The sequence below is a fragment of the Colius striatus genome, chromosome 4 (assembly GCF_028858725.1).
Source record: "Colius striatus isolate bColStr4 chromosome 4, bColStr4.1.hap1, whole genome shotgun sequence".
Classification (NCBI taxonomy): Eukaryota; Metazoa; Chordata; class Aves; order Coliiformes; family Coliidae; genus Colius; species Colius striatus.
In genome coordinates, this window is record NC_084762.1 from 2,629,421 (window position 1) to 2,649,738 (window position 20,318).

The 20,318-nt window shown below is 43.2% G+C and overlaps 1 protein-coding gene across 1 annotated transcript; it reads left to right on the top strand.

Annotated features, from left to right (window-relative positions):
* Positions 1–8,577: 8,577 nt before the first annotated feature.
* Positions 8,578–14,024, top strand: PRL (prolactin). Its single transcript, XM_010199296.2, has 5 exons — positions 8,578–8,605; positions 10,061–10,242; positions 10,517–10,624; positions 11,962–12,141; positions 13,833–14,024. Exons 1-5 carry the CDS (start codon positions 8,578–8,580, stop codon positions 14,022–14,024), a joined length of 690 nt encoding a protein of 229 aa, XP_010197598.1.
* Positions 14,025–20,318: the final 6,294 nt, after the last annotated feature.

Here is a 20,318-nt window from a genome sequence, read left to right on the forward strand (position 1 = left end):
AGGTGCTACTCTGTAATCAAGACACAGGCATACTCTAATCTTCTGAAACTACCAGCAAATAAAGCAGCCAGGATGGAAGAAATGGTCACAGACTTCTGGTTTCTTTCTCCTTTGCCTAATGGCACCTCTGAAAACAGCTCACTTTTGCACATGCCTCAGATCATACAATCACAAAATCATTCAGGTGGCCTCAGAGGTCAACTCCCTGACAGCAGCCGACTCCCTCTGCTCCACACATTCTCCTGCAGAGAGGCAGCATAGAGAGGGGGCTGCCCAAACAGCTGGGTACCACTCGCTCATTTGCTTTACCTAAGCCAGACAGATTGGAACCTTCAGCCCATTACCACCTTTTCTCTTCAGAAACAGCACCCAACACAGAAACCCACACGTAGCTCAGTGGAGACTGATCACAACTGAGTGATTGCAGTTGAGACAGCTCAACTATGACACAGGTTTAGGTGAGGGTAGGTTACTACATCCACAGCCACTTGAGAGGTGAGAGTGTTGTCTAGTCAGATTCAGTACAGAAATTGCATTACATCTCCTCAAAGAGGACTCAGTTTTAATAACAACATTCCTATGAAGCCCTCAGATAAATATCATCCACTTTACTGACAAAGCTAATGAGGCAAAAATGTTGTGGAATGTGACCAAGGCCACACAGGAAGCCTAGATCAGTATCAGAGCTGAGATTACACTGCACAGGCTTAGCCTAAGTGCTCTGGCCCCTTCTTAGTTTCAGATTATTCAACTGCCCACCTCTGTGGCCTCTGCACAGACAGGTAAAGGTAGGGTGAAGCAGTGCTTTAGATACCAGTAAGAGTCAGCCAGGCATTTGTTGACAGTCCTTCAACTGGGCAATAATCTTTCCTCTGGATTAAGCATTTCTTACTTTTTGTTGGGAGTTTCTTTTGCACTCTTTCATTCCATGTCTTTACCCACCTCACATTTACACATACACATGTGCTTCCCCAGAAAAATCACATTAAATGATCTCTTTGGGTTTTTTTGAAGGGAAATAAGAACAACTTTCATGCTTCTCACGTTTTCTGCTACTCAAATGGCATTTGATATAATCTCATGAGCAGAGCCCCCAATAACAACGTCTAAATCTCATTTTGTAGGCTATTTTGGAGCTATTTGGGGCTGTAACCAGAGCTATCCAGACAGATCCCACCACATACACCTGGTACTATTTACTCAACCCCTTGATTCATTAAATGTATTTCCAGCTCCTGAGAGGTTTATTACTATTCCTCTGGAGCATCTTCGTATTGATTATCATTTCAAAATTCTCTGCTGGAGATCAGTGAGTACCCACTAAATTATGTGACAGCTGATGGGTATAAAATCGAAACACTGCAACTCTTTGCTGTCCACAGCCATCAGAGTAATAAAGAGATTCCATCTCTCCTCAGTCTTTGGTGTTGAATTGCAGGAAAGAAACAGACAGTTGGTAAACAGGCCTAAGCCTGAGGGTTAGCAAGGGAGAACACAGCATCTAACATCTTCCAACATAGTGGTCACTGATGCAAAGGAGCGATTCTTTTCTACCATAGCTCCTACAAAACCTCCATCCAATCTTCTCTTAAGTCACTGAATGTTAACAGTATTGCTCTCTCGATCTTGTATCTCTGAGAATTATGGACTTGGTTAGGAACCAGCTCTCAGGCTAACCAAAGGAGGTGATTTGGGGCTTATAAGCAGAAGGCAACAATAGCATGAAGGAGTTGAAGCCATGCATTCCTCAGTAACAGAATTTCTTGGGATACATTATTAAAAGCAATTGTCAGATGCTTTTTCCCCCCCCCCCCGCTGTTTCTTTGACTGATCAGATTCCAAAATGACTGCTAGTCATGGCTGTGCTGTTCCAAAATAGTTATGTTAAAATCCCTCCAGCCCAGACTGTCCTTAAGACTCTCTGAAAAATATTCTTGGGTTCCAACTGCAGCAACAGGGTCCTCTGAGCAGAACACTTTTTAAAGTGTATGAAAATAACCAGTCCTTACTTCTGCAGCCTTAAATAGACTTGTCTAGTCATATACATGAACATATGTATATGAAGAGTCCCTTATTCCAACACATGCTCTGATAAAACATCTGAGCCTGCACTCTGTCAGGTCTGAGATCTTGGTGGGACTAGGCTTGAATACAGGATCCATTGTTTCCAGAGTCATCCAGCAACCTAGGGAGCTGACACCCTGAGGGAATGAGGCATGCTGCTGCTTTTTCATGAAGATGATTAAAAGAAAATTAGCTTGTAGCAAACAACTTCAAGGAAATGTGACACGTCATTCTTATCTTGCCAAGAAAAGATATATCTTTATTATTAATTAACATTTGCTTGGCTGATAGCATTTTTCAGAGTTGTTATCAGTGAGATAGGGAACTACCCTCAGTTTTGCTAGATCCCAATGTTGAAGCTGCCAAGATCAAAACATCAGGGTAAGGCAATATAATGCTTCCAATAGTTAAAACTCTGAGCTAAAAAAAACCCTCCACAAGTTAAAATGAGTTAAGGCTTTGCCAGAAACAAGTATATGTCAGATTCTCTAATAGTAGATGAAAGTGACAAGTAAATGACTTCTCTCTTACCTGCTGTGTCCATGCAGGCAACATGCATTAGTACCAAGGTTATAAATGTGGCAAAAAATACTTACCTCCTTATCATTATATCTTGTCTTTGCCAAACTCTGTGTTGTTCAAAACAGTAGGTTTCATTACTGAAGGATCTGAAAAGTGCTTGTTTCCTAAATCTACAGGAGTACACCAAGCTGCATCCCACAGATTCCACTAATTCAGTGGCATATCAAGATCCTCCCAAGAAGGATGTTTTTTTCTAACACTGACCATAAGGATCATGCATCCTAAATATATTCTGACCTGCTGAAAAACCTGGTCCAAGTCCATTTGATACTATGCTAAGATTAGTTGGTCTTTCATTAACATAAAATACAGCATGAAAGCACCGAGAGTCCAAGGGCTGGGGACAAGAGCAGTTAGAGGCTCATGTCACTGTTTGTGTAGGACTTGATCAAAGCACTTCAAATCAACTTGAAGTGGCCAATTCCATTTTTTTCATCCCTTGAACTGAGCCAGGCTGTTGTTATATGGAGCAAGCCTCTGAACTGTATGCACACACACTTGCATGGGATGTTTCTAGATATACATAGGGCTAGAGGTGACTGTGCAACAAATTCCTGACCAGATCTAGAGTATGTGTCCAGAAGCAAATGAGATGTGAGCTGTATGCAAGAACATGCATCGAGATACATGAACTCAGGGGGTAGAATGGCAGAGTAATGGATTCTGGGAGGTTAACAACCTTTGTCTTGTAGCAAAAAGTAGTGTGTTTCACAGGTGATGTCACAGTAGGGGAGCAGCACAAAGTATACTGATCTGAAAAAGGAAAACCAGAGCCAGTACAAATTGAAGAGTGTTGTGTGAGCTGCAAAGGATGCTGCAGTATTTAAAACAGGTGCAGAGTTTGTGCATGTGACCTGTGCCTTTGGATATAGGCAAGTCATGGTCTGTTACAGATATAGTCCCAAAGGTAGAAGACACGTTAAAACTCCTCCTGCAGAAATAGTGACATGTGCACTACCGATTTTATCCCAAACCCCTGGAAATAATTCCACAAGCCTTTAGATTTATCACAAAGCGGAAACATTAGGGTCATTTCCCTAAGGAAAACACAACCAGTGGAAACACTAGCAGTTTATCTTTGTGAATATGGGCTTTTTGTTCCCCTGTCATTTTAAGGCACAGATATGTAATCCTAGAATCACAGAATGGCAGGGGTTGGAAGGGACCTTTAGAGATCATCCAGTCCATCCCCTGCAGAAGCAGGGTCACCTAGATCAGGTTGCATAGGAACATGTCCAGGTGGGCCTTGAAGCCCTCCAAGGAAGGAGCCTCCACACCATCTAGGGGCAGCCTGTGCCAGGGCTCCATCACTGAAACACTGAAATAATTTTTTCTTATATTTAAGAGGAACTTTTTGTGTTGCAGCTTCATCCCATCACCCCTTGTCCTGTTACTATCTACTATAGAAAAATGGGATGTCCCAACCTCCTGATGTCCCACGCTTTAGATATTTATAATTGTTAATAAGATCTCCCCTCAGTCTCCTCTTCTCCAGACTAAACAGCCCCAGCTCCCACAGCCTTTCCTCATATGAGAGATGTTCCAGTCCCCTGATCATCTTGGTGGCCCTGCGCTGGACACTGTGAGAGCAACCGTGTCTGCTTTTATTCAGAGGCCAGCAGGCCTTTCTGATCTGACATTCCTAGGAAAGGAAAAAAACCCTTCAGACTAATCATATGCCTCTGCAAAACCATCAGTAGGGAGCACTGAACACTGTCATGAGCCTGTCAGGCAAGTTTACTGCAGCTCTTGCTGATCGATCCTTTTACTCTTCTTTCTGTAAAATACAACCTTCAGATTTTGTTTCACAAGGTAAAAGCTAATTTGAAATTCTCTCCAGATGTCAAGGAGTTTTGTTATCTTCTCTTCTCCTGCACAGATTCAATGTTCTGAATAGGAAAAAAAACCCCACACACAGACAAAATTGGAGATTTTTAAAGTTCTTATTATTTTTTAACCTTTAAAAGATATGAAGGACCCAAATTCAACAGCTCTGTGAAGCAAAACATGCCTGGAGGGAATGGGTTAGAATAGTCAGTTACTGCTGGCATGTTTACAGGCTTTGAAGGTTCTTCACATCCAGCCTGCAAGAGCAGTTCACGGCAGCTCCACTGCATGCTGAGGTTTGATGGGATTACTGAGGGCTTTATTAAATCAAATCCCTGCAGGTTCTATTATTGCCAATGTAGATAGAAAGCCTTGTCCATACATGGGAGAGCAAAACTGGAGCACAGCAAAAAAGACTGGCCACTTCACCTTCCCATTCTTATGATCATCACCATTTCTAATAAGGAACTGGATTGATTTCTACAGACACTGTTTAAAATGAAAGTTGCTTGTCTGGTTTTTTACCAGGCAGAGATTTCTGGCACGCATCCAGTCACGCAGGAAAGAAGATTTAGTGGAAGATGAGCTGACTACCACAGGAGATTCCACAATTTTCAAGACTCCGTTGGTCAATTTACCTCAAGATTACTTCCCTCCAGAACAAGTCTCATGTAAACTGAAAAAAAAACACCCCACAACTTCTGCTGCCTTGTCATCCTACTTCAGTCATTTGGAATCTCATCTCACAGCCACCTGCAAATAGCAGGTCCCACTACAGGATCTGTCTACAGCAAAATGTGCTGCAATCTGGTACCACACTGTTTCTCTCACGTTGCAAGCCAAAATACCATATCTTTTTGTTGCACTGTTGTAAAGACAAAACAGACAATATTAAAACCTGAGAGCTACTGTTCTTCCATCACCTTCATGTGTAACCTGGCTCTTTCACCCACATACATATAAAATACTTCTCTAATCTTTAATATATCTAAACCTTAAAATCAACAGTATCTTTCATGTCAGGGTTTGCATCCCTCAGAAAAAATGGGAATGTAAAAATATTTTGCTTTCCATACAGACTTCTCCTCCACTTTTTACAGTTTGCTGTCAACACTCCCAAGGTTAAAGCTGATATTTGAAGCTTGGAAAAGCATAATTCTCACAGAGAATTTGTAGTAGGTTTTTGGGTTGTTTTTAAAGGAAATTATGATGATTCTATGAAAGAATGTCATACTCTGAGCAACACTGCAGTCCTTTATAGATTGAAAGTAATTTATGTCAATGTTTAATGACCTCTACTTAGTATATGCATTTTTATGAGGGATGCAACCTAATTAATTTTTTTCATGATGAACTTTTCTGGTGTCTATAAGGGAAGATGGTATTGATGTGTTTCAAAGGTATAAAGCCAAATATGCTCCACAGGGAATATTAGCCCCAAGCTTTGAAACCAGAACCAAAACAGAAAAGCTCTACGAATGCAGTTATGCAAAGACTGTGATGGACTCCTTTACTTTGCTGTTGTGGTTTGGGTTTTGCTCCTAAGGACCACTGTGACAATCTCAAAACCTTCAGTTCTTGGGAAAAGCTGAACAATTTTAACTCAACAATTTTATAACCACACTTTGAAAAGGCTAAATTAAGATACATAGATCACAATGAACAAGGACACGAGGGATGCTTATGCATAAGCTGCTGAGCAGTGCAGTGTCTCCCATGTCTTCAAGTTTAATGAACATGCTGCACTGGATGGCAGCAATGAAGGGTCCGGAGAACCCATTGCTTTACCTCTTCCCATCTGCACAAACCCTATGGCAATGTACTCATCACACACTGTACCTGACCTGACTGCTCTGCCCGAGTCATGCAATGTCCCAACATTTCCATGATGACTTTGGCCTCTGCTTTTGTATATCCCATAAGATCAGGTTACAGATTGAGGACTTAGGAAATGAGTAAGAAAGCCACAAAGGAGAAAAGCTGTGATTACATGCAAATATATTCATTAGAGAAGAGATTGAACAGAAATGGGCCCTCAATTTTTTTTTTTTAATGAGTTTTTTTTTAACCATACAAGTGTGCTGCAGGTGTGCAATTTAATGTAGCTGACCTTTTCAGGAGGGCTTAGCAATATTTTCTACCAGAAAGTTTTCTTTACTACAGTTTTTACCCAATTGTTTAAAAAGATTTACTTCAAACTCTTCAGCTGATTGAATTTTTCTTATTATTTCTTCTTTGCTTATATTACTGGACATCCAATGGAGCTATTATCTTTATGTATTTAAGGTATAAAGAGGATCCTACCTCAGGTTAGGATCTCCTGGGAGAGCTGATAAGCTTTGCACAGCTTATGCCTGCCATATATATGGAAATGCCAACAGGTATATATCTAAATGCATTTCCACATATTTTTCACCTTGCAATATACATTATTTTGAAGAGCACGGAATATGCAGCCACAGAATAACTACTTTCACTTTTTAATCCCTCCCTCCCCCCAGAGAAAACAGCTTCAGGAAGAAGGCGAATGGATTTTATTAAACCAACTAAAGTCTTCCAACTATTGATTTTTGTATAAGGTTTAGAGACAGCAACAAACAAACGAGAATATGTAGATTTGGGAAAACAGTTTTGCATGCTCAATCACCTGCATGGGACCCAACTTTTAAAACCAGTCAAAACTTTGTCATTTCAAACTTCTGAATTAACTAATATTCTGGTGTTAAACACAAATAAGTCCAGGGAAGTAAAAGACAAGAATCACTGGATATCACCCAGTCTTTGATTCACCTACTGAAAACAAGTATTCTGCAAACTCTGTGGTAGTTATCAATCAGACATAACACTATGCATAGCTCAAAAACTTTAAATAAGATAAAATGAAATAGAAACATTAGATCTTCCAGCACTGATCAGTAGTTCTTAATAAAAATGTGACAGTCTAACTCATGGTCTGCAACCTGATATGACATGGAAAGATAAGATTGAGAAATGAGCACTAAAAGCTGTTATCTGTAATATTGACAGGTCACATGTAATGCCTGTGAAGCATGAGTAATGAGCTAACAGATATAGAAGTATGCATATAGCAAACCCTTCTTGGGGCATGCTGTTTACACCAAGTGTAATTTACCAATTAAATAATTAAATCTATTAATTTTACTTCCAGAAAAGCTCTCAAAGATAGGAGGAATGGGATAATTTAAACAGATGCAGTTGGAATAAAAAACAAAGGGAGATGGAAACATAGCTGTAAGCAAAGCACATTATTTTGTGGTAGACTTAAAATGAAAATATGCAATGGTTTTAAATAAACCCCTCTTTCACATGATCTACTTTAAAGTGCTTGTCTACCCTCAGGTAGACAAGTCAGGCAGTAGGTAAGTCATATGAGGATCCTGACTTGAACTGATGCTGTCAGGTCTCCTTTGTTATCTAGTCCTTAACTTTATCTGCGTGCCTTGTTTTGGCATCACTACCAACACCTCAAAACACTAAGAAAAACAGACCAGTAAGTGAAAGAACAAGTCGTGGTTTGAGATGTGTTTATTCTCTTTTTTCATAGAGCTCTTCTAACATGAGAAGATTTTTCATACTCACCTGTAATATTATCAGAGAAGATGTTTCAATGAAGTCAAGTTAAATTAAGATAAGCCATATAGCTGAGGTTTAAAAGATGGCTGGTTTAATACCATCCATTCTGGAGTTTCAGCTATGGCCTTATTTTAATTTTACTGCCTTTATCAGACATTTGTCACTTTTCCTTACTACAGGCAACAAGTGCTACAGTACAAAATTTGGGGGCAAATTTTAGGGCAAACCTTTTGGCACTTCCTTCACCCAACCACACTTAGGATCCCACAGCTGAACTTGTTAATGAAATTCTCTCTCCCAGTTAAAAATAAAAACCCCTTAAAAACACTAAATATTAATGTGGAAGAAAGGCAATTTGATGTTTGTAATTATCAAGGCAAACTCCACGACCTGCTGAATGTATGCAAAATGGACCCTGCGTGGTATATATAAAGGTGGCAAGTGCAGAGAATAAGAGCAAGTATTGAGACTTCTTTCTGGTAGAGTAAGTCATCATACAGGCTCTCTACCATGTGCAACAAGGGGGCTCCACTGAAAGGTAAGACTTTCACCATTCACTTGCTGATAACTTCTCTATTTCTTTAAATTTATTTCAAATTAGGATGTTACTACAAAAAATACCAGCTCTGGAAAGTGAGGTCTTCCAGCCACCTAGTCTTGAAACCTGCCTCCACCACAAATGTGTGGTGTTCAAAGCTTGGAAGGCAGCTTGATCCTTTTTTTAATCACTCAAGCCTTTTTGCCTCCTATGACTAGCTTTAGCATTGGGCAGTGTCACAGAAAATTCGCTTGAGGGATGTGACACCTGCACATGAAAGACTGGATCCAGACTGCTTTGCTACACCACTCAGAAGGCAATGACTAAAAGTCACTATCCACAAGCCTAGAAATGATGTAGTAATTTTGAAGTGAATGTTTCCATAACCACATTCAATTTCAAGCCAACAAGTCTCAGGTTTTCTTATTCATAGAATTATTCCCTAGAGTACTCTCCTCACTGCAGCATGTGGCACACACTTTGGCTACGTGGGAGGAGGAAAGCCTACTTCAATATTGTGCAAATGCACTTTAATCTAGAGCTAGAGAGAAACATCACAAGATAAAATTAGGGCCAGTTCTACTGATTTATGGAGTACAATTTAGCATTTAAGATAAGTCTAGTGTTCCAATGCAGGTAGGAGGTTCCTCTCCACAACTAAAACTCTCAGTGCACAGAACTTTGTTCTTTGAATAAGGACATTTACTTACCAAATATTTGCTTCTTATTTTCTCCCATTGTTTTTCGGTGCATATTTTATTTCACTGAGTAGAAAACTTGACTATTAAGCCAATATCTAAAATACAAATAACTTTTGTTAAGCCCTCTATAGCAGCTTCAGAATATCTCAGGAGAAAAGACAGAGGCTCTCTCTGATTTCTTAGCAGTAGGCAATTCAGGGTTAAACCCTAAACAGAAAAGCAGCACAGCTGCTGGAAATCTTCTGAAGGAACTCCCAGGACAATCAAAACCTTAAGAGTGTGACCTAACCACCCTCCCACAAAATTAATTTAAACTCCAAATGTTTGCTAAGAAGAAAGGGATCTGTGGGAGGAAGAGGAGAAGAGGAAAGATGAGACCAATCTATTTTCCAAACTTATATATCTGTGCAAATATAATTATGTATCTATATTTACACTGTGAAGAAAGGGTTTTTTTTTCTTCCATTTGTCTCTATGTAATGAAGTCAGGCAGAATAGCAAGAGACTTCAGAACATAGTGTATATTGCAACACAGGTTACCTTGTCTCCTCAAGCTCTGTTAGCAGTCAGGATGACAAAAAGGGAGGAAAGGTAACAGAATTCTTGTACTTCCCCCCTCCAGTGATTTTCAGCAGCCGGTACAGAGGATACTCTGGGCTGCCAAAAATCACCCAGCATCTGGCTCTGACAGCTGCTTCTAAGTGCACATACAAGTCAACATGATTCCATTCTGGCTTGGTTTAAATCTAAACAGGTTTGATGCTGGTGGTTCTCCTGGTGTCCAACATGCTCCTGACAAAGGAAGGAGTGACATCCTTGCCCATCTGCTCCAGTGGATCTGTCAACTGCCAAGTTTCCCTTGGGGAACTTTTTGACAGAGCAGTTAAACTTTCACACTACATCCACTTCCTCTCTTCAGAAATATTCAATGAGTTTGTAAGTATTCTGCCTTTTCCCAAGGGTGAGGAAATAATAGATGAAATAGATGAAAGATACCATTTCCCTGTCCTCCTTTATCTGCAGGACAAGTTTCTGTTTGCTTGGTGCCAGTTTCACCCATAAGACTCACCAGAAACTTTTGACCTCTAAAGTCGAGTGATAAGTAGTGAAAAAGTAGTGATAAAAGCAAGGGAACAACTAGCTAATGGAACATTTGTATTGAAGCTCTTTCTTACCTGTTTCATTAATGCCTGTCCTTGCTGATCTGCAGGATGAACGTTATGCTCAGGGCCGGGGGTTTATTACAAAAGCTGTTAATGGCTGCCACACTGCCTCCTTAACAACTCCTGAAGACAAGGAGCAAGCTCAGCAGATTCATGTAAGTCCCCCATTTCTGATGCCATTCAGTGTAGTAGAGACATGGGAGAGTGGGAAGAGAGCTGGCTAAGAGATAGAGAAGTAGCAGATAGAGAAGGGAGGAATCAGCTCGATTAGAATAGAAAAAGCCAGGGAGAAGAAAGTACCAAAAAGGCCAAGAACAGTTCATTTAAGATTTGCTGGTACAAAGTTACAGACTACAGAGAACATGTAAGTACCAATACTTTTCATATTCCCTTCACTTTTCCTGCATGATACATTCAGCCATTGCACCTTATTTCCAACTACAACACAACCTCATGGAGCAGTGCCAGTTACCATGCCTGTACAGAACTGAGAACACTACAGCCTTTCAACATCTTAAACATCACGATACGTTGGCTATATAGCTAGTGCTGTATGTACAAGAGGTAAAGAGCTCTGCAGTAACTGGAAACATTGATGTGGCTGAATAAATACTAAAATAGGTACCTGCTGCTACCAGTAGGCAAAAGTGGTTGCATCTTCATCCAAATACAAAGATAAAATGCTGTAAAATGCTACAGTACTTTGCTACATACACTGATTCCACATTAAGAGAAGATGAGGATAGTCTTGCTCAGCCTATGCTTACAGATAGAATCTGAAAATATTCTGAAGGAAAAAAACCCACAGGTGTAAAAATGGGGATGTGCCAGGAAGAAATCTCTCCATTTCATGGTGGTGAGATCCTTGCACTCCCAGTATCACCATCCTCTCAGTATGTCGTTCAGAAACTCTATTGGGAGCAATAGAATTCACAGCCCAGGGTTCATGACAAGTCTGGATGTGTTCAGATCCAGTGCATCTAGCAAAAGTACCAAGTAGCTGAATACTATCATAACCATAAGCTTTATGAATGCTAATTGTCCACAAAAAAGGACAGTTGTTAAAACCAGACAGCTATCGTTGGCATCACTGTTGTTCAAAGGGGACGACAGATCAGTTGGGGTAATAAGAGCTATTTAGTACTTTACCATAATGTGCATCACACTGAAACCTTTTAAAAAGGTTTAAACTGTGGGTTTTTTTCCACAGAGATGAAACACCACTGTACTCTCTAGTTTTTAATGTGGGCTGGCTTTAATGATATTTTCCTTTGCAATACTGTAACTGCATGTGGCATTACTGTAAACCATAAAGACAACAATGACAAACTTCAAACATAATTGCACAGAGTTATCCAAGCTATAGGGCACATTCAGTGGTAGGTCCTAGATTAAGATCCCAAATCACTAAGACATTGCTCTGAATGCCTCCTCACGCTGCCAGTGTGTAGCCTTCTTGTTTTAACTGACTTCTCTCACTGTGGGTGAGCAGCACGAAGACCTATTGAATTTAATACTGGCGGTGCTGCGCTCCTGGAATGATCCCCTGATCCATCTGGCCTCTGAAGTACAAAGAATCAAAGAAGCTCCAGACACCATCCTCTGGAAGGCTGTAGAGATTGAAGAGCAAAGCAAGCGGCTTCTAGAAGGGATGGAGAAAATAGTGGGGCGGGTAAGTATCAGGTCCTTAATACCCTTCCAGCCTGTTGCTCTAAGGAAGACACATAAGAGTGACACACACCTGGAATAAGAGAGGCAGCAACAGATGGGAAGGAGGAAAAGGAAATCAGTATGGCTGAACCTCAAAAAACCTTCCCAGCTTTCTGCTGCTTTCTTACAACTTCTAAAGACACAAGGTGATGTTGAATGGCATAGCATAATCCAGCATACTCCCAGTCCTGCTTCAAGGGAAGCTGTAATCATTAGGCCTGGTAACCATCGCTCTATCTTTGATTACTTTGAATTTGGAATCTTGATTATTTTAAGTATGTCTGTGATTTTTCCACACACACACATATTTATATAGCCTATTTTTACATGTTTGCATGCCTACAGGTATTGTATACAGTTTTCAGAAGCAGGGAATGTATTTAAAGCTGTTCTGGAAGCCTGAGCTATTGCAAAGATACAGCATTACAGCAAAGTAATCGTGGGATCTTTTGCTTCTCTTTTTGTACCACAGTAGTTCCTCGGAACTCTGGCTCAGACTTGGTTCCAGCTACACTTGTAAGGTTAGGCAAGGCTGTTGTCTGAGAAAACCCATACTCAAATACCCCTGGTTATCAGTAATTGATTGAAAGCTTTCCTGAATAAAATCAGCTCTAGCTTGTTTATTTTTAAAGGGGCCTCTGTTAGTGCCTCAATACATCATTCTGTCAGTGAGCTAGATGTTAACAAGAGATTCTGACTCTACTGGCTTTTGCCTGAGCTCTGAGTGGTTGAACAGCATTAAGAGTGCCACCACCACTGCATCTACCACTTTCCATGGGATCACTCGGTCTCTCTCTCTATTGTCTCTATACTCAGAAACCTTATCCCATTCAAGCCACAAATGCAATTATCAGTGTAATCAAATGCATCTCTGCCCCATATCCACAGGTAAAAACAGCACAGATGAGGATCCAAAATAACACTAGAAATGCCGCTGCAGTTATTCTGTCACCACATTCTCATTCACATTATTTATACAGGGTGGTAGAAGGCAGTACTGTCAAATTCATTACTGTCAAACCACATTTGAGTGACAGGTCTATTTTGTCTTGCCCATTGCTTAAGCCACATGACAGAGGCTCCACTGGTACTCTCCTCTGTGTTTGTACAAAGTACAAGTGGTAGGAAATAAGGAAGGTACATAAGGAGGTATGGTACATCTGAAGATGTATTGCTGAAGTATTTATCTGGTACCGTGTTCTCATACTGCTTGTATCAGAGAGATCACTTCAGAGATGGGCTGAGATCAAGCTGGAGATACACATGGAAGAAAACTCCTAGGAGAAGTATTAACAAAAGATTTCAAGGTGGAGGGAACTAAAAAGGTTACTAAAAAGGGATGAGTTCACACATGAAGGAAGGTTTGATTTCTCTGCAAAGTCACATTCCACTGGACATAAGTTTAACACATTAGTTCTCTAAACTCAACTGACAGAGTTAAGCTTCTTTCAGTTTATTCCCCTAAAATACATAGAAAACAGACAAACCCATTCAAAATCTTCATGAAGATATAAAATACCCTACAGAATAGGAGGAAATGTAAGAGGAAACACTTTTACAAGCCTTAGACTAGCAACCAGCATTCCCCAATGCTCTGTTCCACATCCACTCAGATTCACCACCGTTTACTTCAGTATCATTTTGTGTCTTGAGGTTAATTCTGGTGAGATTGGAAACGACATTTACTCTCAGTGGGACGGCCTCCCATCCCTGCAACTCGATGATGAGGACTCCAGACTCTCTGCCTTTTACAACCTGCTGCACTGCCTCCGCCGAGATTCCCACAAGATTGACAACTACCTCAAGGTTCTGAAGTGCCGCCTGATCCACGACAGCAACTGTTAAGCACATGCCTGATCGCTTACCAGAGTCATTCATCACAGTGTTCTTGCTGCTCTGCCACTTCTCACCGCAAACTTTAAGAAGACTCTCCCTGTAGAGGATCAGCAGCAACTTTCAGGCACGTTTGTGTGAATTCTAGCTGCAACTATTAGCAACGTTTATCTTGGCGTTTTAAGTTGTTGTAAGTCACTTGTATGACATCAGTGCACTTTTCTGTCTAGTCTCTGCAACTAGTAGCATTTCAGTGATAACCAAGATAATGCAGATGCCAATAAAAATGTCATTGAATCCAAAAGTGCTTAACACTGAGTGGTATGCATGAATGAAAAAGAACTGCTATGGTTTATGTCTTTAGTAGTAGCTTCTCTTTTTAGATCTCAATATCCAGGATATATTATTTACATAGGTCCTTACTTTCTACCCAAAAAAGGAGATGGGGAGAGGGGGAAGAGGGATATGAAAAATCAGATTATTCACCTATTGCACAAAACTACCCTAAACTAAAAGTGTGGCCTGAAAACCAATCTACTAGAGCAGAAGCTTTAACTCTGTACAAACATTGTCTAAGGCACAAAAAGGCAAGAAAATCAACCTGGCTAACATAGCTACTGATACCCCACACAGTCCATGGAGAGAAGGCAACACATTTGGAATTTTAAGGACAGATCCAGGTATATCAGCACCTCTACTGGCTATTTCAGAAAGAGGTATTTTTAAAGCAACATTCATTATGTTTGAGCTGACTGAGAAATTAGAAAATTGGATGCAAGAGGCACAAAGGACAGACAAATGAACAGGGACAAAGGTAGGACCTGTCCACAAAGCAACAAGGGAAAAGAGAAGGACTCGGGCACAGGAGAATGGAAAACAGGGGTAGGACCTGACCACAAGAGACCCAGGGATCAGGAGAAGGCAAGAGACTAAGAAGTGAGCAGAGGAGCAGAAACCGGTCACAGAGCAATAGAAGAGGAGGGGAGCACGACACAGTGGCAGAGCGAGAGCTGCAAGGAGGGGAGCTCGACAAGGCCAGAGAGAGAGGCACGAAGAAGGGAGCAAAATGAGGCAGCAGAGTGAGGCACGAGGAGGGAAGCAAAATGTGGTGGCAGAGTGAGAGGTGTGAGGAAGAGAGCACAACGTGGCGGCAGAATGAGTAGTGCAAAGAGGGGAGCAAAACGCAGCGGTAGAGAGGCACAAGGGCAGCACAATGCAGCAGCAGAGAGGAGCGAGGAGGGGAGCAGAACGCAGTGGCAGAGCAAGAGGTACAAAGAAGAGAGAACAGCATGGCAGCAGAGTGAGAGTTGCGAGGGAGATAGCACAACGTGGCAGCAGAGTGATAGTTGCAAGGAAGAAAGAACGTGGCAGCAGAGTCAGAGGTGTGAGAAGGAAAGCACAATACCACAATAGAGCAAGATGTGTGAGAAAAGAAAGTAACACGGTGGCAGAGCGAAGTAGGAGAAGGAGAGCACAGTGCCACAACATAGAAAGTTGCCAGGAGAGGAGCACAACATTACGGCAGAGCGAGGCACAAAGAGAGCAGCACAATGCAACGTCAAAGTGAGGTGCAAGGAAGAGAGCACAAAGCGACGGCACGGCACGGCGGGATAACCACGAGAGCACAAGGCGACGGCACGGCGGGATAACCACGAGAGCACAAGGCGACGGCACGGCGGGATAACCACGAGAGCACAAGGCGACGGCACGGCACGGCGGGATAACCACGAGAGCACAAGGCGACGGCACGGCACGGCGGGATAGCCACGAGAGCACAAGGCGACGGCACGGCACGGCGGGATAGCCACGAGAGCACAAGGCGACGGCACGGCACGGCGGGATAGCCACGAGAGCACAAGGCGACGGCACGGCACGGCGGGATAACCACGAGAGCACAAGGCGACGGCACGGCACGGCGGGATAGCCACGAGAGCACAAGGCGACGGCACGGCACGGCGGGATAGCCACGAGAGCACAAGGCGACGGCACGGCACGGCGGGATAGCCACGAGAGCACAAGGCGACGGCACGGCACGGCGGGATAACCACGAGAGCACAAGGCGATGGCACGGCACGGAGGGATAGCCACGAGAGCACAAGGCGACGGCACGGCGGGATAGCCACGAGAGCACAAGGCGACGGCACGGCACGGCGGGATAACCACGAGAGCACAAGGCGACGGCACGGCGGGATAGCCACGAGAGCACAAGGCGACGGCACGGCGGGATAGCCACGAGAGCACAAGGCGACGGCACGGCGGGATAGCCACGAGAGCACAAGGCGACGGCACGGCACGGCGGGATAACCACGAGAGCACAAGGCGACGGCACGGCGGGATAGCCAGGAGAGCACAAGGCGACGGCACGGCACGGCGGGATAGCCACGAGAGCACAAGGCGACGGCACGGCACGGCGGGATAGCCACGAGAGCACAAGGCGACGGCACGGCGGGATAGCCACGAGAGCGCAAGGCGACGGCACGGCACATCGGGATAGCCACGAGAGCGCAAGGCGACGGCACGGCACATCGGGATAACCACGAGAGCACAAGGCGACGGCATGGCACGGCGGGATAGCCACGAGAGCACAAGGCGACGGCACGGCACATCGGGATAACCACGAGAGCACAAGGCGACGGCATGGCACGGCGGGATAGCCACGAGAGCACAAGGCGACGGCATGGCACGGCGGGATAACCACGAGAGCACAAGGCGACGGCACGGCACGGCGGGATAGCCACGAGAGCACAAGGCGACGGCACGGCACGGCGGGATAACCACGAGAGCACAAGGCGACGGCACGGCACGGCGGGATAACCACGAGAGCACAAGGCGACGGCACGGCGGGATAGCCACGAGAGCACAAGGCGACGGCACGGCACATCGGGATAACCACGAGAGCACAAGGCGACGGCATGGCACGGCGGGATAGCCACGAGAGCACAAGGCGACAGCACGGCACGGCGGGATAACCACGAGAGCACAAGGCGACGGCACGGCGGGATAACCAAGAGAGCACAAGGCGACGGCATGGCACGGCGGGATAGCCACGAGAGCACAAGGCGACGGCACGGCACGGCGGGATAACCACGAGAGCACAAGGCGACGGCACGGCACGGCGGGATAGCCACGAGAGCACAAGGCGACGGCACGGCACGGCGGGATAGCCACGAGAGCACAAGGCGACGGCACGGCACGGCGGGATAGCCACGAGAGCACAAGGCGATGGCACGGCACGGCGGGATAGCCACGAGAGCACAAGGCGACGGCACGGCGGGATAACCACGAGAGCACAAGGCGACGGCACGGCACGGCGGGATAACCACGAGAGCACAAGGCGACGGCACGACGGGATAGCCACGAGAGCACAAGGCGACGGCACGGCGGGATAGCCACGAGAGCACAAGGCGACAGCACGGCACGGCGGGATAACCACGAGAGCACAAGGCGACGGCACGGCGGGATAACCAAGAGAGCACAAGGCGATGACACAGCACAGCAGGATAACCAAGAGAGCACAAGGCAATGGCACAGCAAGAAGCAACATAGCAGGAGCTTTTGACCCCACCTACATACTGCCCTCTTGAGCCATAACTAAACTCAACCTTGGCTTCAACACACAGCTTCAGCAAAGAGCTTAAAATTCCCTTCAGCTCCTGGTGGCTTTGGCTTGCCCCTCGACAAGCCTGCTGCGCTGCTTCAGCTGAGCCATCGTGGAGAGTAGAGTGAAACACCAGAGAATATGGGTTTGAGGGTTTAAAGCCCTACTGCAACAGAATAAACATTTCTAATTGGGTGTATGTGTATATATACACACGCATATATAATGGCCTCTTTTCAATTATTGATTGCCTCAGGGTTTATCTGTTTAAGTATATGCTAAGCCCATTTTTAATACATACAAAATCAGCTAAAGTGCAAACCAGTTCCTTATTGGACAGTCCTAACTGACATCTTTCATGAGATCTGAAATGCAGAAGACTTGGGGCACACGCAACAGCCGTTTGACACACTCAGCTGTACCGCCAGCACTCAAGAGGAAAATGGGTAAAACTTGCCAGGCAAAATGCAAGAGCCTAGACTAGAATTTAACCTGATCGTAATATTCGATTTTCTGTTATACTTCCAATGGGAGAAAAAAAGCATTTTAAAGGGAAAAGGAGAGAAACAATATCCTTTGTAATTATCACAAGTGCTTGGAATTACAGTGTGAGTTCTTATTCAAAAGAAAACATGAATAATGTGACTACTCTGTGTTGAGCTGGAAAAGCGATTATGTCTTGCTGAGTAAACTCCTACCTCAGAATTTCTTTAGAATTCAAAAGCAACTTGATTAATAGGGCAGACGTTCATAATTTTACATTTACATGACTAGATCTAAAACAACGACTTCCATTAACTGCTTAAAAATTACAGTGCTAAAACAATTGCTTAAAACTTGCACACATTGCTTCATTATAGCCTGTTCTAGTCCAATTATGAGGTTTTAATTTCATCAAGAAAGACAGAAAAGAACGACCAAAAAAAAAAACCAACCCCCCATTTTAAACAACTCCAAAGCTATCTGGCTTGCAGCTGTTTAACTAAAGGGGTTATTTAAAAGTGATCTGGTTAATATTCTGAGTCATCACAGCTGTCAGACACAGAAAGACATCCAACCCCATGAGCACATTCAAAGCTACACCTTCATTGTCAAGTTCCCTGGCACGACAATGCCTTCAGACTCTGAATGCTCAAGCCACAATACAGGCCAACTGGCAATTCTCTTTTTTCAGTTGCTAACAGGAACAATACATTCTTATCTCAGTAATATTTTGTTAATTAGCACATGTTTCTTAATCAAAGGAATGGATAAGACTTTCCTTCCCCCCCCCCCCACCAAGTGTAATAATTTCTGGCTACTTCACTCTTCCAGCATTTGAAATGGCTACTTTTCTAATTATTCCTTCAATACTCAAACTCAGTCTCCACTGGTTTCTTTACTTCTGTGCCTAAGATTGCTCAGTGATAGGAATGGAAAGAAAAGGTCCACGTGGTTGAAATATAGGCTCAGTCCCGTTCCCTTTAAAAAACACGTTCAAGCTTCCATAGATAGCAATTAATTTAAGATCAGAACTTGTGACATCAAGTCTGAATGGTATTGAGTTCCAACCAACTCATGACTGAGAGCATTTATTGCTGAATACAACAGAGCAAGAGAGAGAAAATAAGAATCTAACTTGCTATTCATGACTCGTGCCTAGACTCCAGGACTATAACCATCAGAGCTAACAGAAATAATTTTAAGGGTGATTTTAAAGGCAATAAGAGATGATTTTACTGACAGTAGATGTCATTTGGAATCAGCTGCTTAACTAATAATGTGATAATCTCTCCACTGTCTCTTTTTTTTAATCCTTTCTTTTGAGACCCTACAAAAAGCCTCCAATGGTTTAGCTTCTAGCAGGGAAATAAAAGACGATGACTTGCGACTGATTTGTAACCTACGATACAGTTTACCTTCACAATGTTATTTCAAAGGCAACCCACAATTCTCCAGTGAGAAACCACACCTACCTTCTCATCTCTGAGCAGCAGACATTCTCTGAGGGCTACATTTTAAACCAATTATAAACAAAATGCACACAAACAACAAAACAGGTCAGCGATGTAACCTCAGTAATCATACTTGTGCATGGATCCATACACTCCAGAAATCAAATGCTACAATCATGCCTGGGAACATCACAGGTACTCACATTTCCACTGAACCTACTGGGCTTACTGGCCTGTAAAGCTGTTCACACACATGATTATTTCTATCTCAACTCTCAACAATTTGTACCTGCAAATTACTTTGAGGCTCAGCTTCAGTCTCCAAGATTTACCAGTGTTCAGTGCAACTAGAATGTAAGACTGATCATCCACAGCGCGACATTAAGTGATAAAGAGAGGTTTCAAACTCATTTCAAAACCAAATTGTATCCATTTCAGGAATGAAGCTAAATTCAATTAAACATGACTTGGAAAACAATAGGTTTTCTCTCAGCATTGCAACAACACCTATCATCATTGGGAGACAGAGGGTATATTTAGATATATTGCCTCATAGTTGAACACTTAAGGAAGGTACATTTTCTCATAGTGATTGTTAATTTCCTTTCATGTATTCAACTATGAGAAGGAAATAATAGATGAGTAATAGCAAGGGAGCACAAATAAGATAGAATACCGTACTAAAGGAAAATAGAGTCCTCCTTTCACCTATAACTGTACTGTGCATAGAGGGAAAACTCAAACTCTGCTTCCTGTTCTGTCTCTAATTCTCTT

Coding starts and splice junctions, on each gene's coding strand:
- PRL (XM_010199296.2), top strand. CDS start 8,578: ATGTGCAACAAGGGGGCTCCACTGAAAG. Junction 10,243..10,516: donor CAGAAATATTCAATGAGTTT/GTAAGTATTCTG, acceptor GCTGATCTGCAG/GATGAACGTTATGCTCAGGG. Junction 10,625..11,961: donor AGCAAGCTCAGCAGATTCAT/GTAAGTCCCCCA, acceptor GTGGGTGAGCAG/CACGAAGACCTATTGAATTT.